General features: G+C 43.0%; 2 protein-coding genes and 1 long non-coding RNA gene across 6 annotated transcripts in view; 2 read left to right on the top strand and 1 right to left on the bottom strand.

Moving 5' to 3' along the window:
• The window catches only part of trpa1a (transient receptor potential cation channel, subfamily A, member 1a), a 10,428-nt gene extending 6,348 nt beyond the window's left edge, over positions 1-4,080 (top strand). For 2 of the 3 annotated variants that reach the window (XM_076981362.1, XM_076981361.1), the window contains 12 exons: positions 393-452; positions 559-660; positions 732-802; positions 876-1,029; positions 1,526-1,615; positions 1,771-1,940; positions 2,069-2,198; positions 2,305-2,487; positions 2,578-2,646; positions 2,755-2,859; positions 2,966-3,072; positions 3,555-4,080. In XM_076981362.1, coding sequence (XP_076837477.1) covers positions 393-452; positions 559-660; positions 732-802; positions 876-1,029; positions 1,526-1,615; positions 1,771-1,940; positions 2,069-2,198; positions 2,305-2,487; positions 2,578-2,646; positions 2,755-2,859; positions 2,966-3,072; positions 3,555-3,747 — 1,434 coding nt within the window. In that variant the 3' untranslated portion in view covers positions 3,748-4,080. Of the gene's footprint in view, positions 1-392; positions 453-558; positions 661-731; positions 803-875; positions 1,030-1,525; positions 1,616-1,770; positions 1,941-2,068; positions 2,199-2,304; positions 2,488-2,577; positions 2,647-2,754; positions 2,860-2,965; positions 3,073-3,554 lie in introns of those variants that run through there. The other variant, XR_013122299.1, reaches the window with a different exon arrangement.
• Positions 4,081-4,105: 25 nt separating this feature from the next.
• Positions 4,106-14,804, bottom strand: dnajb6a (DnaJ heat shock protein family (Hsp40) member B6a). Of its 2 annotated transcripts, XM_076981363.1 has the most exons (10): positions 14,653-14,804; positions 8,817-8,936; positions 8,550-8,659; positions 8,062-8,121; positions 7,810-7,917; positions 7,523-7,672; positions 6,901-7,120; positions 6,729-6,799; positions 4,985-5,110; positions 4,106-4,711 (listed from the first exon to the last, which is right to left on the bottom strand). In XM_076981363.1, exons 2-10 carry the CDS (start codon positions 8,879-8,881, stop codon positions 4,644-4,646), a joined length of 978 nt encoding a protein of 325 aa, XP_076837478.1. In that variant the 5' UTR covers positions 8,882-8,936; positions 14,653-14,804; the 3' UTR covers positions 4,106-4,643. The 2 variants fall into 2 exon arrangements, with proteins under 2 accessions (XP_076837478.1, XP_076837479.1); XM_076981364.1 differs by lacking the exons at positions 4,106-4,711; positions 4,985-5,110 and having other exon boundaries at positions 5,974-6,799.
• A 136-nt stretch (positions 14,805-14,940) lies between these two features.
• On the top strand, positions 14,941-26,072 carry LOC143482820 (uncharacterized). Its single transcript, XR_013122300.1, has 3 exons — positions 14,941-15,767; positions 25,457-25,610; positions 25,951-26,072. It is a non-coding gene; the product is annotated as an uncharacterized LOC143482820 (long non-coding RNA).
• The last annotated feature ends 1,419 nt before the right edge of the window (positions 26,073-27,491 follow it).

The following is a 27,491-nucleotide window of genomic DNA, read 5'->3' as shown; positions in this document are numbered from 1 at the left end:
TCATAACCTGTCATAACCTCAGACAACTGATTCTTTTAAAAAGGGACTAAAGACACATCTTTTTAGGAGGACATATGGTCAATAAAGTATTATATTTTATTAGAATTATTATTTTTTTTCTTTGATTACTATCTTTTAATTAATGTTTTATACTGTAAGCACTTTGGGATTTACTATAAATGGAAAGTGCATTATAAATCCAATGTATTATTATTATTATTATTATTATTATTATTATAACCGTTATAACCTGTCATAACCGTTATAACCCGTCATAACCATTATAACCTGTTATAACCGTTATAACCTGTCATAACCATTATAACCTGTCACTGCTCAAGCCACTATCAGAACTAAGAGCACAACTTCACCGTTTTTTTTTCCTTTTTTAGCATCTCTTAGACACCTGCATCAAGGAGTCGGAGGAAGATTTGAACTCCTGCCGTTACTATGTGGGTTTTATTTCACCACTAAGGCATATGTGCCATATTTGTGGGACTCTTGCCAAATCATGCAACCTTGTTTACGTTTCACATTGTCCCTTGGTTTAATTCACAGATAGAGTATCGCTTTCAGTGGCTCCAGCAGCCGGAACACTATGTTAAGAAGTCTGAGAATCTGGAGAAACACGAGAACTACAAACCCCTGGCTGCCCTCAACGTTAGTAGAGGAAGTCTTTACTACAATATGAGCTGCAGACAGCGTGAGAACTGTTCACTTCTCTCTTGTAGGCTATGGTGGAGTTTAACCGCATTGAACTGCTCACCCACCCAGTGTGCAAGAAATACCTGGAAATGAAATGGTGAGTGTTAATGAACTACTGTAGTTTATCACCAATCCAAACGAAGTGTAAAATCTAAATCCTGGTGGTGCAGGAAAGCGTACGGTGTGAAAGCCCACCTGCTCAACATGACGGTCTACGCACTCGGGGTCTTTCCTCTCACGTATTTGATCGTGAACTTGAGGCCAGAACGGAGACTGGAGAAGAACGCGACGACAGTCAACATGGTCACCACGTCCCTCGGCAAGGTATCGCACATCAACTCAATACGTAATATTGCATTTTATTTATTCAGTCAATTTGTTAGGCACATTATTAGCTGCACCTGTCTGTAATTTTATAACTTTACCGTTACAGACTGCAGGTCATATGTTGGTGTGCAGAATTTGTCTGCCACTGTCTCCTCCATTCATATCTGGAACAGTTTCTGACCACAGCACTGCAGATAAGATATTATTTATTTAAGCTGGACCACAGATGGATCCCAAGTGTCTGATAAGGATACACGTAATGGCTGAACAGCTGATGAGAATATGATCTTATTGAGCACATTGCTTCTCCTTTTATAACAATTTTGACTCGTGAGCACCAGCACTTCTAGAAGCTTCATAATTAAGCACACATAAGTAGTGGCATCTTGGCATAACTTCTGACTATGTGGGAAACAGAAACCAATATCACCAGTCTCGATTAAACAAAAGGCCAGTTGCAGTCACATAGCCTTTACCTGCGCTGTTTCCACAGCAATGTTACACCATCACCACCTGCATGTTTCTGGTCTTCACGATGAACATGTACGCCGTCAGCAAAGAAATCGTGCAAATGTGTAATCAGGTAAGAGTATGAGATCATCTCCAAACGTTCTCCCCTGCACACTAGCACCACTGCGCATGAAACCGCTCACACATCATGCCACAAAGGCACATGAAAGGTGTAGCAGCAGATGAATCTCACGGTTGCAATGACTCCTGCGTTCTGCCTCACGGCAGCGTCTGAAGTACCTGCAGGACATGTCCAACTTGATGGACTGGGCGGCTGCCGTCTCCTCCCTGCTGTTCGTCATTCCCCTCTTGCTGGACGTGAAGAGCACCTGGCACTGGCAGGCGGGGACCCTAGCGGCCCTGTCCACCTGGATCAACCTTCTCCTCTACCTGCAACGGTGGGGAACCGGTCCAGCACTCTCATTCTGTCACTGCCCATCAACGCTTCGTTTGTTTAGTCAGTAGTTGTGGATTAACTGAAGAACATTTGTATATGTTGGGAGGATTGTCTCCTTCCTTGGTGCAGGTTTCAGAGGTTTGGCATATACGTGGTGATGTTTCGCGAGATTTGCAGGACACTTCTCAGCATCATCGTGATATTCGTCTATCTGATATTGGCGTTCGCCTTGGCCTTCCACTCTCTACTGATCGAAGAGGTTTGTGCACACCGGAGAAGATGTTACCTTCAGAGCACAAAATGAATGTTCTTACCAAAATACATACAGAATTGTGTACAAGTACTGTGTAATTTTTCATCTCCAGAGACATTTTGATAGGGTGTTCCTCTCTGTGATGCAAACGTTTGTGATGATGGTGGGTGAGATCAACTACCAGGACAACTTCCTGAAGCCTTACAGGGCCGAACACCTTCCCTTCCCTGTGCTGACGTACGGTGTCTTCGTTTGGTTCGTCCTGCTCGTGCCAATTCTGCTCATGAACCTGATGGTAATCCTCACAACACACACTTCTACCGTCTCTCAAATGCATGTTAAATAACTACAAAATTACAGTTTAACATTTTATGGTTTGTTTTAGATTGGTTTGGCTGTTGGTGATATTGCAGAGGTGCAGACCAATGCTTGCTTAAAGCAAATCGGAATGCAGGTTAAGTATTGTGTACCTAGCTTTACTAAATAGGCGAGAGTTTCACATGGTGCGGGGAGACTGGTTTGCAGGGTTTTGGAGTAACTTTGCAGTACTTTAATTCTACAGATTGAACTTCACACTAATCTGGAGGAGCGGCTGCCGTACTGGTTTATGAAGAGAGTTGACAAGGTCTCTGTGAAAGAGTTTCCCAACACATGTTTCAAGGACAAGGTACTTGGAAAAAACACTTTATATAAGAAGTACATTATGGAATTTGATTAAGGCCAAATGACCTTTCAGATGCATTTTGAATAAGCACCTCCTGTGTGGTACTTAGAGATGGTTCTGCTGTGGGAGTGAAATCAACAAGGCAAGAACACGCCTGAGCCAAACCAGCCAGCAGTTAACACCAGTGGAGCAAGAACTGACTAAACAGAAACACAGGTACGTCCCAGCCCAACACAGCCCACTGGGGGCCCCAGGCCCAACACTCCCCCACTGGGGCTCCCAGGCCCAACACTCCCCCACTGGGGCTCCCAGGCCCAACACTTCCCCACTGGGGTTTACCCTTCGCAGTAAACACTAAACCTTTTTACAGTGAGCCAACCAACAGATTCAGTTTCTCTCAAAAAACATTTTGCCCCATTGTCATATTGCACTTACAGGAGAGTGAGAGTTCATATATTAGGTTATCTTCAGTCAGCAGCATTATGACCAATATCTTTTAAAATGTAATATTTAATTACGCACAGTTCATTACTACTATTGCCGTTAATAATAATAATAATAATAATAATATAGTTCCTCAATATGATCTTTTTATCATGTTACTATTGGGGTCTCTAGTTTCTCAGATGATGTACAGTAATCCATTTAAACCTCAGAGAAAGTGTACTGGAGTCTGCAGGAACCCGTTCTGTGTTCAGGCTGAAGGCGATGTCCGAGTCCATGGAGAAACAGCACAACCTGCTGAAGCTCATTGTGCAGAAGATGGAGATCAGCTCGGAGGCTGAGGACCAGGACGGCCCGGCGGTGTGCTGCGAGGAGAACATGCGGAGAACCCACACCAGGAGCAAGTGGCAGCCGTTACTCAACACGGTCACATCCATGAAGAAGTAGAACCTAGTGGCCCAAACACTTCTGCCCCTTCACCAGTAAACCTGCAGGAACACTGATGGGTTCTTCTACATAATGGCCCAGTTCTAATGCAACCGAGCTCTCATTCTCAAAACTATACCTGTGACGTTTTAGTATGTGTTTTCCATACTGCTTTTTAAAGTACAATTCGTTAAATCAGGAACCGCAGGCCAATTTAACACCTGCACCTGAAAATATAGTGTGAAATGCAAACTTTGAGTACAGTCTGTCCTGAGAAGCACAGTATGTTGCAAGAGCGGCTGTAGTGTAAAGAAGAAAAATGTATATAAACAATAAATTGTTTCAAACTCTGTCCAGTAGCGATTTGACGAGACCAGAGTTGCAGTTTCATGTTTAATGTCCAGTGAGCAGTGTTTAGATACTTTTACTAATAATACAGATACACTAGAAAAAGCTCATAAATTAGCATTACATGGAAATCAGTTTCACCTATGATTTCAGAGGTGAATTCCAATACTGGGACAACTTTAGCATTCACATTTTCACAACTCATGAATTTATTCATGAATTGGTCCCATTCATGTCATGCATTCAAACCAAAATCCATGTCATTCATAAAAAACAGTAGTACCAAATGCTCACTGCTTATGAAATCCATCCTAAATGATTACAAGAAAAACAACAAATATGCAACATAATGAAATGTATCCGACGCTCTAAGGCCCCTTTTCAGCAATGAACCATTTTTTTATTTTATTATTTTTAGTGATTGCTTGTGAACTGAAATTCTGCAAAAGCAAATTATACCATTAGAAAAAACAAACAAAAACACTAACCAAAACGTCTGCCTAGACACTGTTCAAATAAATCACACTGGCACACGTGACCGCTGCAGAATGAGCGAAACGGTGGAAACATTACGAGTCTTTGGGCTTTTTGGGGTCTCCTTTCAGAGTGGGTCTCTTCCTTTTCACTCCATTATGCTCTGTTGAAAAATGGACCTTTCAGTATTACAACACGTCTCACACAAGGATAAACATAAGCTTGTAGGAAAAAAAAACCATAACCCACTGCTAATGAGTTGTAGAAGCACATTAGAGGCGGTGGTTTGAATTAAGCAAATTAAATCGGTTACTTGTTTAAACAGCAGAACAGAAACAGAAAACAGAACAGAAACAATTAGCATTTTCTGTGCGAACACTGCGATTCAGTCCCACACACATTAAAACAAACAAGTAAACAATAAAGTGCATCTGACCTTTAACTGTTGTGTAACTTTCCTGTTCCCTCTGTGCAGAGCGAGAGTGAGAGGCATTGGAGGAGGAGTCAGGGAGAGCCTTGCCCAGTTTTCGCTCCGCCTCTAGACCTAAGTCAAGGGCCCTTCCTAGGGAGAGGGGCGTGGTATGTCATGAGGGGGCGGGGCAAGCTTGGAGGAAAACAAAAAAGCAAAACCAAAAAACCTTGACAGTATTATTATTATTTAACTTTAAATACAAAACCTGATCCACCCATGCATAATAACTAACAAAAAAAGATGAATAAAATTGCACAACGTACCTTTAAAAGATCCAAACATTAGCACACAGCATAAACAAAGCTGCTGGTTAGTTTGAGCTATGCATGCATTAAAACTCAGAAACCTATATCCATGTAAATTAAAACCACAGACACATATTTTCTAGAGTTTCACAGAGCTATTAAAGCACTCTGTACCTGATGCAGTTATTCATAAAAATCCTTTAAATGGCCATTTTGTGCACTGAAAATAGTCTAATTTGCAAGCTATTTACCTTAAAAACTCTAAGTAGTTTTCATAGTGTCTGTCTCTGTTGTTTTAGTTGTGAAACACTATGAAATTATATAAACAATGTGTAAAGTGTAAAAGGAGATAAGACTACTGAAACAAATGGTGTCAGAATAAGAGTTAAATATCAAGACTCAGTTTTAAGACTAATATTTAAAGATTAAGATTTCACAACATGCAGAAAGCTAAACTACGCCATTTATAGTTTTCAAACATGGCAAGACAAAGACCATCACGAGCAATCTCTGTCTCCACAGAGTAAATGTGTGAAGTTTGGTCCAGGAAAAACCTTTAGTATGTAATACCAAATTATAAATATTTTCTTTTAAAAGGTCTCTGGTTAGACGCAAGCAAGCATGCAGTGACTAGGCCAGTGAGATGATTGGGTTAAGACCAGGTCTAAATCACTCTCCCAGAAGGCAACACTACACACAAGCCAAAGCTGCCACATCCTCAAAAAGGATGAAACTTACATTTATTGGTTTGTAATTTGCTTACAAAGTACACAAAATTAATTTATATCACTTACATGATCAGCCTCCATTTACCATTAGGTTATTTGATAACATTAAGACTTAACAAAACTGGCTGGCATACATGTATCAATGAACATATACCAAAAAAATAATATTAAAAAATAACTGCATGAGTACAATTGTCCTACCATTCTACTAGCATTCACAAAGATATAACGTCAGACGGTCAGACGGGTTATTGACAGGTTTCAAAAGAAAGCAAGGGTTACTTATTTAAATTCAACATTTGAAATTCAGATGACAAAGCAAAGTCATGCTTTTGTTAAATGCACAACGCATTTTCCTCTGTAACAAAAGAGCACTATTCAAAAGGCAAATGTGCATTCATGGGGAAATTCCAACACAGCAAAGTGCATTTGGAAAAGAAAAGAAAAAGGTGAAAAAACAGAACAAAACCCCCAAAAGGGGGAAAGAAATATCCTAATGTCACACCGTGGTCCCAAACAAAGAGGAACAAACGTACCCTACATCAAATACTGACAGTCCGGCTCATAAATATATTAACAAAAATCAGAGACAACAGGAACTTTCATCTAAAAATGCTAAGGGGGATAAAGTAGACCCAGCGGAGGAGCAGTCATAACTTTGCTCTGAGCTCAAAATCTGTGCTCAGCAGCCTCCAAAATCTTACTTGTGTTCCAGTCGGAGGAGCTGTTCCTTACCATTTATGGTTAGAGATTTTAACTGTCCGTCTTCCTCAACCTCTACTCGTTCCTGCCCGTTCTCCACAATTCTGTAACAAAAACACGTTACTATTTTCACCACACTCATCCAGCACACGTTAATTGGCAGCATACGTGCGATTAGCATATTCTGGCCGTTAACCAATCGTACCTTTTTGTAGTGATTTTTCTGCCGTTGACGAATTTGGTGGAGGTGGAGACGGAGCGGAAGTTGCCCATCCCACTGCTGGCGCCCCCGAACGAGCTGGAGGAGAAGGACGTGAACCCCCCGCCTCCCAACTGCCCCAACTGCCCCATGTGTCCCATTTGCCCCATCTGTCCCATGTGTCCCATATGGCCCATGTGGCCCATGTGGCCAAAAGAACCAAAGCCTGAAAGACAGAAGATAAGAGATCAGACGATCAGAGATCAGACGTTACGGCAGCCTGGCGGTGTGGTAGATGAACCAAGATGATCCCGGATGATAAATTAACACCACTTTGCTTTTGATCAATTTCCCCAAATCATCTTAACCGCCACAGACAAACGCATGTGCAAAGTTAAAAGTTTTAACTTAACTTTAACGAAATTAAGTCTCGCGTGAAATAAACCACTGAGATCACAATATAAAATGAACAATTATGTATATTCACATCTAAAAGAACACGTGCAAGACCTACCTAATGTCAATTATGAATATTAACGTTATTAATGTTGATTATTAAAAGTCACCTCAGCCCTGTTCTGAAACACACGAGGATCGAGGTCACCTGGAGACACCAGTGTCAGCTGACCTGAGTCGAAACTAGAGAAGCCCGCTCCGAAAGAGGGGAAGCCCCCGAACCCCCCGAAGAAGGAGCCGCCCGTTCTGCTGCGGCTCATGCCGCGCTGCTGCTGCCGTCGACCGCCACCAAAGAAGAAGTCGTCGCCAAACAGATCGCCCCCTGCAGGCAGGCAAAGGAACAACAGCTCAGCTTACATCTCCCAAATAGGGCTGTGAATCTTTTGACAGTCAAAAAAACAACAAACAAAAAAACAAACAAACAAACAAAAACTCAAAAGCACAAACACGCAGACTCACCAAAGAAATCAGCAAATGGATCTTGACCACCAAAAAACTCCCTGAAGACGTCATCTGGATTTCGAAATGTAAATCCTGCAAACGGGTCGCCGTTATGGTAGTGTCCCCCTATAATGGAGTGAGAGTGAATCACAGAGGACAGGGGACAGTGCATCGGGGACAGTACTGCACACAAGATGAATAAAGACCAGGAATAACACTGAATTTGAAATTATGTGCACATCAAACGCCATCCAGGTGGACACCAGTTACCTCCTCCATTAGCAGATAAGCCTTCTTTGCCATACCGATCATAAAGGCTCCGCTTGTTAGCTGCAAAAAAGCAAAAACTTCAAAATACTATTTCTCTTTTGTTAAATAAGCATTTCAATAGCAAGAAATAACTACCGCCATCTCGCTATTAGTCCACTGTTTTGCAAGATGTAAGAGTCTGGCAGTATAACTGCACTCATACTGTGTGACATTACTCACATTACTGGAACTACATTTCTTAAATATAAAGAACAAAAGTACACTTAGTGGACTAATATTTTACATTCAGCAGATTAGTGAACTAGATAGCAGGAACCATCAGTTCAGTAAGACACTGTCTTCCTTCAGGGACTTTCAGATGTCTCAGATGTCAGAACCTGTTGATGCATGGAAAACGCTGACTAGGCTTGACTAGGATGTACAACTAGGCTTGTCTAGTTATTATTCAGCGAGAGTAAAAACTAGGGAAGATGCTTCAAAATGACTACCATCTGAAAGGACTTCATAAGCCTCTGAAATTTCTTTAAACTTCTTCTCGGCCTCTTCCTTGTTGTCTGGGTTTTTGTCAGGATGCCACTTTAAGGCCAGTTTTCTGTACCTGCAGGAGAGAAACACACACGGGTGGATCTGGGTCAAGGGAACGCACTTATCCAGACCGAGTCCAGCACTCTGTACTGCTAAACTCAGACTGAGTGCATACGCAGTCCGGTAGGGATGAAAAAATTAATACATGTGCTAATGCATCAAGCACTTACGCTTTCTTGATGTCATCTGGAGACGCGCTCTTCTGAACTCCTAAGATCTGGTAATATTCAACCATGGCTTCACACAGTCCGATCCCGACAACCTCAGACAGTTAACTGTTAACCCGGAGCCTGTAGACAAACCAACAAGGTCTGGTTCAAGATGACGCAGGTTGTATGGCTGTGCACAATCTCTAGACACAGACACACACACACACACACACACACACACACACACACACACACACACACAGGCAAGCAGTGTTCTAATATGGTTTACCTTATGAAACATACGGAACACGCTGGGGCGAGTGGGGCGTCTCTAACGAGGCTAAACGTCTAATCGTTTCACGCGGTGCAGTGCTCTGGTACGGTGGCACTGTGTGACACTGATCAGACGCGGGCTATGCGCCAACACACAGAATGACCGCACTATTCACTCTGCAGACGGAGCAGCACCTGACGGAGCAGCAGGACACCTGCCCCCCTGCGAGCTGTCTGGCTTGGGCCAGTCATGGTCCTGTGGTAGGGAACTGGTCTTGTGACCGGAGGGTCGTGGGTTCGATTCCCACGAGACCTGAGGCCATGACTGAGGTGTCCTTGAGCAAGGCACCTAACCCCAACTGCTCCCCGGGCGCCGGGCTAGGGCTGCCCACCGCTCTGGGCACGTGTGCACCACAGCCCCCTAGTAATCACTAGTGTGTGTGTGTGTGTGTTCTAACTGCACTGTTGGGTAAATGCGGAGGACAAATTTTGATTGCGGCGAAAAATCACAATTAACAAAATATGGCACATTTTACATTTGTACCACAGGACGCAGGCATCTAGTTAGTAGTCTAAATGAACTTTATAAAATGTTCATTTTAGGAGTCACTGGGTTTGTATCATACGTGCTATAGTTTTATGCTTAACGTAAGACACTTGTGTGTCTTACTCATGCAGTCCCAAAGTTATTAGGCTTTTGATGACACGTCTCTCCCTCTGATTACAGTACAAACTGGTAAGGCAATACTAACTGTATTATAAACATAAACAGGCAGTGTGAAGGTGTGCCTGGCAATTCACTCCGATTTGTGCGCTCATTACAGACCACGTTATGCAGCAGAAATCACCCAGCCACACAGCTCGTTGCTAGCGATACACTGAGACTGTAAAGTAGCACAGTCCTTTAGGTTATTTTAAAACAGGCCCACTTTGTCTTCCTTTGTGCGGCTAAATCTGGATACTTGAAAATCTTGTTCCCAAACAGCCTACGCGTTTCTTAGGCCTTTAGAGAATGTGTTCTGCTTAGCCCAGCAGCTCAAGGGCTGCGTCGTGGTCTGGTGATCACCAAAGACATCGCTGATCATAACTGGATGACAACGTTACTCCACAGGACCATGAAACAAGACCTCGTCTCGCCTTTAGTATGGCCCGTAGAGACCAGAGTACAAACTGTATTATTCTTACAAGGTGTTTATCCTTACACAAAACGAACTATAAACTGGTCGAAGTTAATCTAAAAATTCATACTGACTCATTCTTGACCCGTTTCCGAATATTTCTGCCGTTACACAGCCACATTGTTCAGACTCAACATACCCAGTTATAATTAGGTCTCTACCCAACAAAACAAATATAGAAATTAAAAATGCAAAATAAAAATAAATTAAAGCATTTCAAATTCCATCTTTATAGTATTTCCAGCTTTGGCCATTTACAGGGCTGACCATACTGAAGGAGCCTCATTATGACTGTGTGAGCATGGTTTAGACCGATTTCATGACTAATGCTTTTTTTGTTTGTTTTCTTGCGGTTTAAGGCTGTGATGTCATCTTGCAAATGAATTTAACCCTTCCATGTTCCTGATCCTAAAACAATATTAAAACAAACCGAAACACAAAAGGAATCTGAAGCATGTTTTAATGGCTTCATAGGAACAGCAGCCCTTTTACTAACGATCATTTATAGTGACAGCTCAATTCTCAAAGGTATTCATTCCAGTGTCACTCAAAGCACTCATAAAAGCATTTTCAGAATTTCGTTGTATCATGTACAATGACAATAAAACTCTACTCTACTCATATAGTCTGTGTGTGTCCCCACTGGTGCTCTGCATAGGCCTAAAACCTCTCAGTCACACCATCCATTAGAGCAGGGGTGGGCAATTAATTTTTACAAGAGGCCACATGAGAAACCTGAATTGTGTCAGAGGGCCACACAAACGAAAATGACGTAATTACGGTGGCCCCACCCACCTCGCACGAACTTCCGCAAACGGTGGAGGCGTTTATACTTGCCGCGTCACATTCTGTGTAGTGTTGTCCGAAACGACGTGTGTTAGTATAAAGAAACACCCCTCAAAAACAATGGAAGGAACATTTACCTGACCAATTTTAATGTTGCTTTTTGTTTCAGATTTGAAAAGTGCTGGAATTTAGGCTAAATACTTGAAAATGTTTGAAATTGTAACTACTTCGTTTCACAACAAATAGCCATCTGAATGAACAGTTTTCTTGTATTACATTAACAAATACGAGCCTCTTGTAATTCCAGGACGAAACATGAGAGAACTTTAAACAACCATTAAATAATGTGATAAAAAAGCAAATTATTTTGAATAATTTCGAGTATATGTATAAATATTTAACTTACTTAAGTTTAACGTGCTGGGAAATAATTTAATTCCACCTTGTAAAGGTGTATGAACCCTGCAAACATGACTTTGTCCATCGGGCTGAGGCGCGGCGTGCGCGCGAAGTTACAAAATTCGAGAGGTGCACGACCTTGCGAATCGACAGCGCGCGAGGCGCTCGCGCACGGGCAGAGCCACCGCGATTACGTCATTTTCGCCGCGCGGACCCCCGCGCTGCTCGCGCCGCGTCAGGTATAAACCAGGCTTAAACCTAGCTTTCTACGGCACTTTCAAGGTCCATTTCAATATTTCCCAGCTGACTCAGGTTCTCTCTCTAAGCTCGGTTTCTGGAACGGAAAACCCTGAGTTTTCGTTAACTCTGAGTTTACTTACCCGGTTTCGTCACTAAATCCGCTTTCTGGAATACCCTCTGTTCAGTCAGCTATTTGTTGTGAATCGAAATACAGTTACAATTTCAAGCATTTTCAAGTACTTTAGCCAACATTCCAGCACTTTTCAATTCTGGAACACAATTCACAATTATAATTCGTCACGTAAATGTTCTGCCGTTCGCGGAGGTTCGTGCAAGGGGTGCGGAGTCGCGCGCTACGTTAACTCGCGAAAGTATAAATTCAGGTTTAACTTGTCGCTGATCACCTACAGTGTTTCTCGCACAGCTCACACACAAGCATGTACATCCACACGGAATTAACACAAACGTAGCGCTTTCAAAATAAAAGCGTCACAGTTGTATTGCACGCACGACATAGATATTTGTTCAATTTATGATTGGCCTCTCGCGGGCCGGACAGGGACGCACAACGGGCCGGATGTGGCCCGCGAGAGGCCGTAATTTGCCCAGGTCTGCATTAGAGTGTGTTCAAGTCCAGTTTCAGGACGAGGACCATCTTCACCCATCTCCTGTACATGGATCACAAGCTGCAAGACCAAGACATAAAGGGACATTGACCGCCTGACACACCTGACCAGGATCTACAACAAGGACACTAGAACGTCATTCGGGCTGCAGACATGTTGTTTGGCCGACAGTAAAAGTGACAAGGGCAGAGGAAATAGATCTTCAGAAAGTCCACAAATATCTAAGGACTCGCATACATGAGGACCATGAAGAAGAAACACAAAGGGCAGCAGTATCCAAGAACCTTCTTCAGGTAGAGCAGGTCATCAAGAGATCCCATCAGCTGAATGGGAAAGATCAAAACCAAAAACATGCATGTCCTGTCCGTCAGCAGACACCTGGCAGGCACAACAAGCCACAAGAATAGGTGGAGGCTTCCAGAAGACCAGGAGACTCCTCCCACTGTCTGGGGGCAGTCCACCCAAGAGCCAACAGTCAATGGCTGTTCACCAGCCAAAAGGAGAAGTGCAATACAAAACCATCTTCCAGGCCGAGATGTGGAAACACCCAAGCCAGGGTATCTGCACATTTTAAAATCTCAAATTCAATGAATTTTAAGACCTTTTTAATACCTCTCACAAGAAAAAATAATACTATTACCGGGGATGCAGGTGTGTTCCACATCGTTGACGGGGGGGGGGGGGGTTGTGTGTGTGGCGAACGAAAATTGTTGACGTTGTTGAGGCCGTATACTCCAACGCTAGCACTATCTAGCACTAGGACACTGGAGCGGTTATGTTCTGCATTAGCGCTAGATTCGGCAAAGTTCACATCGCGCCAGAACAACTGAACAACACACACTTATAATAATTTAATGCCTCCCCTCATAAAATTCCAGACATTTTAAGACATTTTTAGGCCTTGAATATGGAAAACTAAATTTAAGACATTTTAAGACTTTTTAAGGACCCGCGGGTACCCTGCAAGCATGACATGATGGGGTGTCTCGATCTTATGGGTGATGCGGTCACCAAGGGAACAGATGTGGTACCATAACGGGATAAACCACTACACGGAATATACCACAGATACTCGAGTCAGTTTTATCATTAACCACTACACGGAATATACCACAGATACTCGAGTCAGTTTTATCATTATAGCAGTTCCAACATTACAACAAGCTTTACACATGTCCAGGTTCCAAACGATGAAGCCAGTGGCATCAGTGGTTAGCGCTGAGTGATATTAACTCAAGTCAATGAACGAATGTGGGTCTCTTGCCCTTATAGTTCACTGACAACTATTACAGCTGGAATATTTTGTGATTATGATTATAAAATTTACAAAAAAGTTGCTTTCCTGTCACTGACAGGACAGGGCAGTCACGTCCAGTATAATATTTTCAAGTACACGAACAGTGAGCAAAGTATTATTAATATGAAATATATATTAAGTATATTAAACGTATAATTAAAAGCCAAAAACTGATTCATTCATAAATTTTGTCATGGCAGTGTAAGATCAAACACTAGGTCCATAGAAGCACATGTGTTTCACACCAGACATGCAAACTCTGCAAAGGAACCTGAGACAATCCAGCACCCAGTAGCAGAATGCAAGGTGCTGGCAGGCAAACCATACCATGAAACACACAAACAAGGACCAGGGACCGTAGAGGAACTATGATCAACAAGGCCAAGATCCTGTGGATTCTCTAGATCCTGACATGACACAATTAGTGGTGAAATCAACAAGACATCGCGATAGTAGACAACATGCAGTAAATATGTCTGTCTATCTATCTGTGTGTTGTGATAACAGCTAACTAAAACTAGACAGCTAAACAAGGACCCGTTTGGCTCATGTGTGTATTAACGTCAGATTGAGCAGCTGTGATGGTCAGCTAGGCGGATGACCTGATGTGTACCTCACGTAGCTCACCTTTGGCCTACACATCACACTCGTACAAAACAACTAGCGAATACGAAACGCCTCCGAGCCGATAAGTTAGTAGGTTAGCCTAGCTACTAGCTCACTAGCTGTGTTGTTCACTTAATGAACTAGCTAGTTAGCCTCAGTTAGCCCCAGTTAGCCTCAGTTAGCCCCAGTTAGCCCCAGTTATCCCCAGTTATCCCCAGTTATCCCCAGTTAGCCCCAGTTAGCCCCAGTTAGCCCCAGTTAGCCTCAGTTAGCCTCAGTTAGCCTCCGCTAGCCTCTGTGAGAGATGAAGGCAGCTCGCGCTAGTTAGCCACTTTCTGCTAGCAGTCTGTCCACATAGCAAACAAGATACCTCAGCGCTACATTCATTGTCAGAAATACGAAAATGGAAGCGTCTACACAGCAAGTTGGTCATCCTTCGCTGGGTTTCATACCTCTTGTACCGTCCGCGGCAGGTTTAGCGCTCGTCCGCCGCTGGTTCGCTGGATTATTCTCAACGGGTTTCCACTAACAAACGTCCTAATCTGGTTTAGCAGATTCTCCGGAAACGTCGCCGATAACCTGCCGTCTCACGACGTCACTTCCTGTTTAGGCGGTTTAGGTGTAAACAAACACGCACTGTTGTCTACGTGGGCAACGTTCATCTGTGCGTTACATTAAACGTGACATTTAGATCGTAGTTGGATAATGAGGTCCAAGTAATTTTAGTTATGTGTGGGTGAGTTTGGGGGGTAGGAACTATGGTTCCATGTAGGAACCATGTAGGCCTAAGTTTTCATATCTAGTTATTTTTAGAGAGAGGGGCTGACCATTTATGCTGGATTAAAAGAGTGTTTGTGTAATGCGAGTTACACTATATTGCCAAAAGTATCTGCTCACCCATCCAAATGATCGGAATCAGATGTGTAAAGCACGCCGCCACTGGACTCTAGAGCAGTGGAGGTGCGTTCTCTGGAGTGATGAATCACGCTTCTCCATCTGACCATCTGATGGACCATATGATTGCATTGGGCCAACTGTAACGTTTGGAGCAGGGGGAATTATGGTGTGGGGTTGTTTTTCAGGAGATGGGCTTGGCCACTTAGTTCCAGTGAAAGGAACTCTGAATGCTTCAGCATACCAAGACATTTTGGACAATTCCATGTACCCAACTTTGTGGGAACAGTTTAGAGCTGACCCCTTCCTCTTCCAACATGACTGTGCACCAGTGCACAAAGCAAGGTCCATAAAGACATGGATGGTAGAGTCTGGTGTGGATGAACTTGACTGGCCTGCACAGAGTCCTGACCTCAACCTGATAGAACACCTTTGGGATTAATTAGAGCGGAGACTGAGAGCCAGACCTTCTCGTCCAACATCAGTATGTGACCTCACAAATGCACTTCTGGAAGAATGGTCAAAAATCCCCATAAACACACTCCTAAACCTTGTGGACAGCCTTCCCAGAAGAGTTGAAGCTGTTCTAGCTGCAAAAGGTGGACCAACATCATATTGAACCCTATAGATTAGGAATGGGACGTCACTTAAGGTCATATGTGAGTCAAGGAAGGTGAGCAAATACTTTTCAAAAAGTCACCAAATCTGTCTGCAATGCAGAAGTCCTATATTACCATTAAGTGACATTAACATTATTTACACATAATTCAAAAGTCAAATTTATTTATATAGCACTTTTCACAACACATGTTGTCACAAAGCAGCTTTACAGTCGTATGGGTCCAGATCCCTAATGAGCAAGCCAAAGGCGACAGTGGTGAGGAAAAACTCCCTATGATGGTGGGGATTAGGAAGAAACCTCGGGAGGACCAAGACTCAAAAGGGAACCCATCCTCCATTGGGCGGCCCGTTAGCACAAGTCCGTGGTCGCAGGGTGGTTCTACAGTTCTACAGTAATTAAGTTAAGTAGGTAAGTTTCTTGTTCCCCGGCCAAGTAGTCACAGTCCCTTCGGTACAGGTGGTGCACCTCAGGTAGGAGCTAGCATCAGCATGACGTCTTGTGGCAATGGCACATCCAAACCCGGCATCAGTACATCCACCGGCAAGCCAGACCATCTCCCAGGTGCTTGTAGGTGCTTGTATCCAATCATCTTGTGTAGAGGCATGCCAAACGATAGACAATACAGACTGAGTGGACATCAATTTAAACCACCATTGATTTAAATGTACATAATTCAAAACAATTTTTTAAAACATTATTGTTTGTTTCCCAAAAATACAATATAATCTGATATATATCTGATATTCTAGTTAATCTAGCAGGACAAAATAAGTCAACAAATAAGTTGTAAGGAACAGCACTTTGCACATATAGCTCAAAGATTATTCGAAGCACTGTTTATGGTATTGGCTATTTGCTATGCATTTTGTAAGTGCCAACTTTAGCATGTTGTTTATACAAATGCAGACTATTACAAGTAGAAAAGGAGTGGAGGAAACACACTACATGTTTATGCTATGTGTAGTGTACTGCGGGTCCAAGACACACCGGTACACTCTCTGTGGCATCTGTTTCTCAGCACTATGGTTCTATTTTAGGGGAAACTGTTCATTGTCTATAAAACCAAAAAAGAGGAATAAACCAATATGAAGAGCTGCTTCATGTTAACTACTCTTCTAATTATTTTGCTTGTGTAGTAGATGAAAGCAAGATATCCTGTGGTTGTGACTGACATCATTTCCCAAAATCACACACTACTCACAAAAAGTTAGACATATTTGGCTTTTGGATGAAATTTCAGGATGAACCTAAAATGCACTCACCGACACTACCCAGGATCTCAACAGCAAAATTCACAACAGGTGTTTGATCCATGAATCACACAATACATTTCCTGGTTCAATTAGAATTGGTACTTAAACAGTCCTTCTAACGTCCTTTGACCACATCCCACACTGATGACTGCTTCATTGTGAACAGTGGCCTGCCGGACTAGATGATGAATGTTACACAACTCCAGGTACATTTAAGGGAGGTGAGAGGGAGCATTTATGGACCATTTATGCTGAATGAGAGACCAGTGGGTCTCAGTGCTGTTTGCTGATGAATGTCGATTCATGCTGAGCAGAAATGATGGTCGTCATCAATGTTGGAGATGTCACGGAGAGCACTACGCATCAGACACCGATGTAACAAGACGAACCTTTAATGGTGGTGGTGGTCTTATAGTGTGGGCAGGTGTTAATCCAGTCATTGTGCCTCTGCATGAACAACACAGGCCCAATTTCATCTTCATGGACAATAATACTCCAGCTCATCAAGGTCACATCATTAGGGAACAGCTGCTGGAGACTGGGGTTCTTCAAACACAGTGACCTCCACATTAGGGAACAGCTGCTGGAGACTGGGGTTCCTCAAACACAGTGATCTCCACATTAGGGAACAGCTGCTGGAGACTGGGGTTCCTCAAACACAGTGATCTCCACATTAGGGAACAGCTGCTGGAGACTGGGGTTCCTCAAACACAGTGACCTCCACATTAGGGAACAGCTGCTGGAGACTGGGGTTCCTCAAACGCAGTGATCTCCACATTAGGGAACAGCTGCTGGAGACTGGGGTTCCTCAAACACAGTGACCTCCACATTAGGGAACAGCTGCTGGAGACTGGGGTTCCTCAAACGCAGTGATCTCCACATTAGGGAACAGCTGCTGGAGACTGGGGTTCCTCAAACACAGTGGCCTCCACATTAGGGAACAGCTGCTGGAGACTGGGGTTCCTCAAACGCAGTGACCTCCACATTAGGGAACAGCTGCTGGAGACTGGGGTTCCTCAAACACAGTGATCTCCACATTAGGGAACAGCTGCTGGAGACTGGGGTTCCTTAAACGCAGTGGCCTCCACATTAGGGAACAGCTGCTGGAGACTGGGGTTCCTCAAACACAGTGGCCTCCACTTTCTCCACACCTGAATCCCATAGAAAACCTGCAGGATCAGATGAGTCACTGTGTAGAGGCTCGTAACTCTGAACCTCAATGACCTGAGGGCCCTTCAAGAAGAGTGAGATGTTAATAAGTTGACTTGTCACTTGCATGAGTGGTTGTCGAGCTGTAATTGATGCCCAAGGGTACATGACAAGTTATTGAGACATTGACATTTTTGTTGGGGTTCACCACCTGTTGTTGGATTTTGTGTCAGTAAATTGCATATTTGATATCACTGTAACATGAACTTTTAACATTTTTCATAAATTTCACCCAAAAGCCAAATATCCCACACTTTTTGTGAGTAGTGTATATTTGTGAATTTGATGTACAACAGAATGATATTTATGTACATATACAAATGAGATAGAGAGACCAAAAACGCCCAGGTGATTCTGGAAGAGCAGAATGCATCAGAAGACTTTTAACACTTTAATTGGCATGACAGTAAATCAGCCCAATTGATCTGGATCAGCTGTAACTTTACTGTGAGTGTTTAATATAAGCTGTATTTTCTTTAACAATGTCAATGCTGTTGGTATTCCACAAATTAAATATTGTTTTCTAATACTTTAATTTAGACGAAATTTAGACTAATTTAGTTTCTCTCAAAAGTCCTTTCAAACACTTCAGTCCCTCCAAGATCATAAAAAGTGTTCATATATGTATATATACACTACCGTTCAAAAGTTTGGGGTCACTTAGAAATGTTCTTATTTTTGAAAGAAAAGCAGTTTTTTTTCTCAATTTAGCTAACATTAAATGCATCAAAAATACACTCTATACATTATTAATGTGGTAAATGACTATTCTAGCTGTAAACGTCTGGTTTTTAATGCAATATCTACATAGATGTATGGAGACCCATTTCCAACAACCATCACTCCAGTGTTCTAATGGTACATTGTGTTTGCTAACTGTGTAAGAAGGCTATTGGATATTTAGAAAACCCTTGAAAACCCTTGTGCAAGTAGGTTAGCACAGCTGAAAACAGTTTTGCTGATTAGAGAAGCTATAAAACTGACCTTCCTTTGAGCTAGTTGAGAATCTGGAGCATTACAATTGTTGGTTTGATTAAACCAGGCCCGTTGACAGTCTTGCTGGGGCCCGGGACAAGAAAGTTTCATGTGCCCCCCCCCTTCCCCCCCGCGCACGTCATTTGAATTTTCTCTGTAGCAGACAATCCTTGAGTTATGGCATATAGTATATAATATAGCCACACATCAAAGCTGTTTCTGACAGCTGACTCTGGTTCGCGCGAAAATTACGTAATCGCAGTCGCACCGCCGTGCGCGAGGGCCTCACGCGCTGTTGATTCGCGAGATCGCGCGCCTCTCGAATTTTGTAACTTCGCGCGCGCCGCGCCTCAGCGCAATGAACAAAGTCATATTTGCAGGGTTCATACACCTTTATAAGGTGGAATTCAAGCACTTGTACGTCACTTTCAAGGTTCATTTCAATATTTTCCAGCACGTTAAACTTAATTAAGTTAAATATTTATACATATAATCGAAATGATTGGAAATAATTCGCTTTTTATCACAGTATTTAATGGATGTTTATTTTCAAAACGCCCTCAAATCTTAACGTCTTCACGAGAACTGTTCAGTCAGACAGCTATTTGTTGTGAAACGATGTAGTTACAATTTCAAACATTTTCAAGTACTTTAGCCTAAATTCCAGCACTTTTCAAACGTGGAACACAATGCAACATTAAAATTCGTTAGGTAAATATTTTTCCTTTCTTTTCTGCACTCCAGATTTCTGTATTTACTTTAACTATCCACCACTGTATTTCCCGCTGTTGGGCGGGTACCAGCCGGTTACGGTCGGTGCTGGATCAAACCATTTTCCAGTGGGAGGCGGGGGTGTATGCACTTAATGGAAAATATGCAGATAGGTAAAAAAAAAACATATATATTTTAGCCATTGAGCTTATTTTGAGTACAGAATTATTTTATATTAATGAAAGATTTCAAGATTATTTAAAAATTATAGACTTTAAATAAAAAATAAATTGCTGGGCTCTTTGATGGGCCCCCCTGGCCCTGGGGCCCGGGACAACAGACCCGGTTGTCCCCCCCTGTCGACGGGGCTGGATTAAACTCACAAAATGGCCAGAAAAAAAACAACTTTCAATTGAAACTCAACAGTCTATTCTTGTTCTGAGAAATGAAGTCTATTCCATGCGAGACATTGCCAAGAAACTGAAGATTTTCTACAATGGTGTGTACTACTCCCTTCAGAGGAGCGCACAGACAGGCTCTAACCAGAGTAGAAGGAGAAGTGGAAGGCCCCGCTGCACAACTGAGCAAGAAGACAAGTACATTAGAGTCTCCAGTTTGAGAAATCGACGCCTTACAGGTCCTCAACTGGCAGCTTCATTAAATAGTACCCGCAAAACGCCAGTGTCAACATCTACAGTGAAGAGGCGACTCCGGGATGCTGGCCTTCAGGGCAGAGTGGCAAAGAAAAAGCCATATCTGGCTAATAAACAGACATTGGACAGAGGAAGATTGGAAAAAAGTGACAGATGAATCAAAGTTTGAGGTGTTTGGATCACACAGACGAACATTTGTGAGACGCAGAACAACTGAAAAGATGCTGGAAGAGTGCCTGACACCATCTGTCAAACATGGTGGACGTAATGTGATGGTCTGGGGTTGCTTTGGTGCTGGTAAAGTGGGAGATTTGAACAAGGTAAAAGGGATTTTGAATAAGGAAGGCTATCACTCCATTTTGCAACACCATGCCATACCCTGAGGACAGCGCTTGATTGGAGCCAATTTCATCCTGCAACAGGACAATGACCCAAAGCACACCTCCAAATTATGCACAAACTATTTAGAGAAGAAGCAGGCAGCTGGTGTTTTATCGGTAATGGAGTGGCCAGCGCAGTCACCAGATCTCAACCCCATTGAGCTGTTGTGGGAGCAGCTTGACCGTATGGTACGAAAAAAGTGCCCATCAACCCAATCAAACTTGTGGGAGCGGCTTCTGGAAGCATGGGGTGAAATTTCTCCAGATTACCTCAGCAAATTAACAGCTAGAATGCCAAAGGTCTGCAATGCTGTAATTGTTGCTAAGGGAGCATTCTTTGACGAAAGCAAAGTTTAAAGTAGAAAATTATTTCAAATAAAAAAAACCATTATTTCTACCTTGCCAATGTCTGGACTTTATCATTTGATAAATAAAAGTATGAGATTTCAGGGAAAACACAAAATTGTCTAGGTGACCCCAAACTTTTGAATGGTAGTATATATATATATACACATATAGACATAAAAAAATATAATAATCAGACATAAAAAACATCCAGTGGACTGTAGGAGATGATATGCTTTGTTTTCGTGGCAATGGGGGTGTGGCTGTGCATCATCTGCTGGGCGGAGAGACCGCTTGGATGAATCAGCAGGTAATTAAAATGGGTAACACCTGTGGGCCATTGATGTAGCTGCTTATTCTAGTCTGGTGCAGCTGTCTTTTCCATTTGTGTGCCACTTTAACTTAACGGTGAATTTAACAACAAGAAAGTGCTGATTTAAATCTAATCCTAGCTATTTCTTTTTTTGTTGTTTTGTGTTTAAATTACAAAGTTATATTCCATCCATTGTCATCCACATGTCCAGGTCTGGGTCGCGGGGGCAGTATCCTAATCAAAGAGGCCCAGGTTTCCTTCTCCCCAGCCACCTCTTCTAGCTCTTCTGGGGAGATACGGAGGCGTTCCCAGGACAGATATAATCTCTCCAGCGTGTCCTGGGTCTTCCCCAGGGTCTCCTCCCAACTCTACTCCGAGTCTCTCCGTTATCTCTAAGGGAGAGCCCAGACACCCTGCGGAAGAAACTCTTTACAGCCGCTTGTATTCATGATCTCATTCTTTTGGTCACTACCCAGAGCTCGTGACCATAGGTCAGAGTCAGAACGTAGATTGACCAGTAAATCGAGAGCTTTGCTTTTTGGCTTAGCTCTCTCTTCACCGCAACGGTCCATTAACAGCGTCCGCAATACTGTAGCCACAGCACCGATCCACCTGTCAGTCTCTCGTTCCATCCTTCTCTCGTGAACAAGAACCTGAGATACTTGAACTCCTCCACTTGAGGCAAGGACTCACTCACGACCCGTAGTGTGCACTCCACCCTTGTCCGACTGAATATACCAAAGTTATATTCCTGCTTGCTTATTCCAGCCCCAGCCCAAACGTGTTACCATTTCATTCTCAAAAGACTCACAGAAGACTGGCTCTCATGCTCAGCCAGCACATTTCTGCCAGATAACCAGCCAATGTGGATATTGGTCATAATGAGAAAGAGAATCTAATGATGCTTAAAACAGATCCTACACTTCTACAGATCCAGGCACAGTATAGTGGTGACATTCTCTGCACTAACAAACCTTGTTACAGTTGTCAATGGCATGAATGCAGATCAACTCCGTGCTACCAGTTCCACTGTGCTGGGCCACAGGACTGGACTGGGTCTATTCCCTGGAACACTCACCATCAGGCAGTCCAGTTACACCTTGATGCTTCTACAACCTCAGTCAACCAGCAGAGGGCTTCAGAGCACTTTGCTCAGGATCGGTAGTAATGCAAAGTAAATGATAACACAGCTATGACTGGCTGACTGGCTTTTCCTCGTTTTGCAGAAAACTGGTCAAGGCGAGAGTAATTAATACTGTTCACATATGGACAAAAGTTAAATATTACAGATTCACAGATGAGTATCAGAATGCTGTTAGAGCCACATATTACAGGTTGTACCTTCTCATCATGTGTTAAATAAGTGAATTTAACAATGTATTGGAAATTGACGCACAATACATTGGAAATTAAGTAATAAAAACAGAAACTACTTAAAAGTAGTACATCTTACTGTAGCCAACATTATCTGCTCACCCTTCCTTGATTTAAAATGATCTCCATAGGCATGAATGTTGCTATATGAATGGTGTCCTGGCCCTGAGCTCTTATAGGTCAGCTCTTTCAGAGGAGACAGGAGATGAAGGAAGAAACGAGGAAGTGCTGGAGGATGGGTTTAAGCCCAAGCCTAGACTCCAATCTGAAGGATGGGTTTAAGCCCAAGCCTAGACTCCAACCTGGAGGATGGGTTTAAGCCCAAGCCTAGACTCCAACCTGGAGGATGGGTTTAAGCCCAAGCCTAGACTCCAATCTGGAGGATGGGTTTAAGCCCAAGCCTAGGCTCCAACCTGGAGGATGGGTTTAAGCCCAAGCCTAGACTCCAACCTGGAGGATGGGTTTTAGCCCAAGCCTAGACTCCAACCTGGAAGATGGGTTTTAGCCCAAGCCTAGACTCCAACCTGGAAGATGGGTTTTAGCCCAAGCCTAGACTCCAACACCTGCGGCTGACGGGCCACGTTTTCCTGTGAGGCAGTGAGTGTGTCTGCACTGTGGAGGAGACTAATCACATTAATAATGCTCTTCATCATGACACAGCCAAGCCTGATCTGAGCCAGTTTGAAGAACTGTTCTCCAAGCAGTTGGGAATAGTAATTTTTGACATTCAGACATGCTTGGTGAAGCTATTAGTGATCGTATCTCTTTACTCTTTACAGTAGAAACTATACATAATTGTACAGCTGCAGATACACTGCAGGAACTATGTAGCCCTCCTCAGAATCACAGAAAAAGGCCTTCTAGAAAGGCTGTCGCAGGTGTTACACTGCTGAAAATGATGGGCCAACTCATTACAGGTGCAACATGTTTATTTTGTCTGCACAACACAGAAAATAACAGGTTACTACTCGGTGCGTTCTCTACTGACAGGCTGACTTCTTCTGTCGGTCAGAGCGTCAGCTAATGGTGAATATGGTACCGAGCGCCCTCTACTGGTGAAACATATTAGACCGTTAGACTGTTAAATAACAGAAGGGGCCTTAACAGTCGTTTATACAAGATTGACCTTAGACATCAAAATTAAATAGAGGGGAGGGGGGGGGGGCTACTATTCCCATGTATTCCACTATTCAATAGTGCCACACAGGCCTCTTGAGAAGGATGTTCCACAGGGTGAAATGTGTGTATTGAGCATAACATTTAAGATTAGTCATTGCCAAGGACTGGATTTCCTTGTCCTGATTTAAATCTTGGTGCCGATGGGGATTTCTCCACTAAAAGCCATTTTAACTTTGAAATAACAAAAAAAAAGGCCCCACTCCCCTAACACCAGCCTTATACTGCACGTCTGCAGCGGTGTGAAGCTTCCAGAACCTGGCACAGCAGTGTATGTGAGGACTTTTCCCCTGGGTTTGAAGGTTTGGGTACGGCTCCACCAAGTTTCTCTTTTGGGGGGAAGTATTTTATTGATTAATCCATCTCTCCACCTCCCTGCACTGCTGCCGAGACGAGACAGCAGGAGGTGCAAAAGCACTTACGATATTGAACTGGATGCAAACTTCATTGCAGCAGACCATTTAGTGATGTCATTAATTAAACTGCATTGTGAATACGGAGTGTGTTTGGCTGGTAGGCCTGACAGACACACACTACTAGACTGAACACTCCAGCACTCCCCAAACACAGATGATGTCATCCAGTGCGTATATTACTGGCAAAACCTTTCAGAAAAATGGCAGGACTTTGTTTTCCTCGGGGAAACTACTCTCTTAAAAACCTAAATAACTTAAATATCTCTTAAATAGCCACTGAAATTTAGTTTGAGTGATGGATTACATCACAAATGTCTTTTAAAAAGTCTTGATACTTAAGGACCAAGATCACTATAAATTTCAGGGTGCATTTCATCAACACTTTTATATTTACTTTATTAAGGGTTGAACTTTATGAGACACTGTAATTCCTTTTGTGATGCATGCAATTACAAGACAGAACTTCTCACCAGTTATTTTAATCTTTAATGAGAGCTTGCCATTTTTATGAAACCTTACTATCAGTGTCTTTGCAGAGTCTTCCTGGGAAAGACAGGTCTGCCTCTCTCTCAGCCATCGCTGACGAGCACGTGTGCAGGGGGGGGGGGTGTTGGGGGGGGGGCAGATGGAGGAGGAGTTTCGTGCACCTACCTGTGGACACTGCACTGTTCTCAGTCATCACATCTACCTGTTGTAGCAGTAGACCAATAGCTAGACAAACTAACTCATAAATGCCCCCAATTTGTGAACGAGCAAAGCTGGTCATCTTGGGACATTATCCACCCCCCACCCCCCATTATCCACCCCCCAAACCCTCCCGCCCCAACCCTTCAAGGCTTTCTGAAGGCTCTGAATCCTCTATTTGATGTGCCCCGTGTTTGTTTACACATTGCACAAATACTAATTGGGTTTTTTTCTTCTTCTTCCCGCCACAGACGTGAAAGAGCAGGAAAAGGATGTGTTCTGTTTGGCCTGCGAGGTGCCCCATTCATTTGTAAATGGCTGTGGACTGGAAGAGCTCATTCAGAGTGATGTGACAGACCACTGAAGAGACACGTTCACAAAGGACACATCCAACTAAATTCAGAGGTACTAACTACATGAGGAGTCCCCTATGAAGCGTATGTAGTGTGTGGGACATAAACCCTGTCTTTCTGGAGTTAATAAAGAGCATTTCTTTTCAGAAACCATCTGTATTTACTTATATTATTAGTTTCAAGGTAATACTGAAAGATGCATCTATTACACATATACACATGCAGGAGGAATAAACTGATTACTTTGGCAAAATAGATTGTCTTTGCTAACAATGTGGACAAAACTCTGAACTCATTCAGTCAGTGCTTGATCTGTTTACACTGAGCTTACATTACAAAAAAAAAAAAAAGAGTCTGGTCTTCTGGCCTGAAAGTTTTCAGGTTTCTTTCAGTTTTTCAGAACGTCGGGAGATGAAATGGCCGAGAAGCAGCGTGGCAGCACGACAATAGCGCAGATACCGAAGTGCGGAGTGGAAACGCAGCTGTTCAAATAGCAAACACGCCACATCTGAGCAACGGTGACTCATGTAAGCGCCTTATGAGATATCAACAAGTCTCAGGCTTTGCCTACTGCAGTTGAATAGATGGAAAGGGAGGGGGGCGGGGGGGTAAATACCTTACACAGATTCCCAAAGCCTATGTGAAGCCCTGCTTGGGAGGGGAGACGGTGGCCGACTGTTTGAAACTTGATGGGAAAGATCCACGAGGCTCTGCGCTCTGCTCCCATGCATGTGAATGAACTTGTCAGAGGGTAAACAGAGAGGTATTACAGATGAAAGACAAACCTCCACAGCAGGCATTCCATTTCAAATGGAATGATTGGTTAACAGGTTTGGGGTTTTGTGTGTGTGTGTGTGTGTGTGTGTGTGTGTGTGTGTGTGTGTGTGTGTGTGTGTGTGTGTGTGTATGTGTGTGTGTGTGTTGTGTTTGTTTTTTGTTTTTGTAACAAAGTGCAAATCTTGTAACAGCGCTAAAGAAAAGCCTCAATGTGAAACAGGTTTATAACCTAGTAATGGCATTTTTAATGTGGAATCCGCACTGACTTTATATGTGGAACATTGCACTGACTAAATAAGTGACATCACACTAAATAAATAAATAAGGTTGTTTGGGGTTTTTTTGTGTAGTTGTTGAATCGTCTTCTTTGGAAGTTGAATGCAAGAGAAGTGTTGTTGCTGCTTCGGCCTCCAGTAGGACCAGAAGTGGAGTGAACACAGTGTTTAATCTCTGAGCCCATGTTGGAACTAGAGCCTGTATTAAAGTGTAACAAGAGTTTAATGAAATGCCAAAGTGACGGGGTTTGAGAGAGAATGACAAGCTTCTCTCAATGGTCAGAAACAGGACAAACCACACTGTCATTAACAAGGAGCCATCAATATCAGTTTATGATTGGCAAACCTAGCTAAAATAGTTCAATTTAAAATACATACATATATACAAACACATCCCTGGTCACGAAATCTCAACACAACAACACACACACTCACAACGAAGTAATGAGAAGAAGAAAAAGCATTAAAATATGAAACATTTTTGTGATCATATTAGCAATTCTATCACGGATCAGCCAGACATAAGTGGTCCCACTAGAACCAACCGTACACCATCAAAAACCATTAGAAGCTGATCTTGCACAGGGCCGGTTGAGTCTGACTGAACAGGATGAATGGGGGGTGTTTGCGTGTGGTCCTGGGGGAGTGTTTGGAGTGAGTCCTCACATTCTCACACACCCCACTCTTACACCCTGTACTGTGATACAGCGCCATAGCAACACCCCTGCATGGCATCCTGGTGATGGGACAACACAGGTTAACACCAGCTGTCTGTCTGTTTTGGTGGTCTAGTGTTCAGGCCATCCCTCACTATTGCACAAGTTAGACATAAAACATTACACGTAATCTCCCTCGGGTGAAAAAGTGACCTGTTTCCTTAC

The sequence above is a fragment of the Brachyhypopomus gauderio genome, chromosome 19, assembly GCF_052324685.1.
Source record: "Brachyhypopomus gauderio isolate BG-103 chromosome 19, BGAUD_0.2, whole genome shotgun sequence".
Lineage (NCBI taxonomy): Eukaryota > Metazoa > Chordata > Actinopteri > Gymnotiformes > Hypopomidae > Brachyhypopomus > Brachyhypopomus gauderio.
The sequence above is the reverse complement of the archived record's forward strand: the minus strand, read 5'-3'. Positions and strand labels throughout refer to the sequence as shown.

Bases quoted from the DNA above. Each gene is read 5' to 3' on its own strand.
- dnajb6a (XM_076981363.1), bottom strand. From the start codon at position 8,881: ATGGTTGAATATTACCAGATCTTAGGAGTTCAGAAGAGCGCGTCTCCA. The intron at 7,121-7,522 runs GTCAGCTGACAC...TCTGTCTTTCAG, and splicing joins CTTCTCTAGTTTCGACTCAG to GCTTTGGTTCTTTTGGCCAC. The intron at 4,712-4,984 runs GTCAGATGCACT...ATTTTTCAACAG, and splicing joins AAGTTACACAACAGTTAAAG to AGCATAATGGAGTGAAAAGG.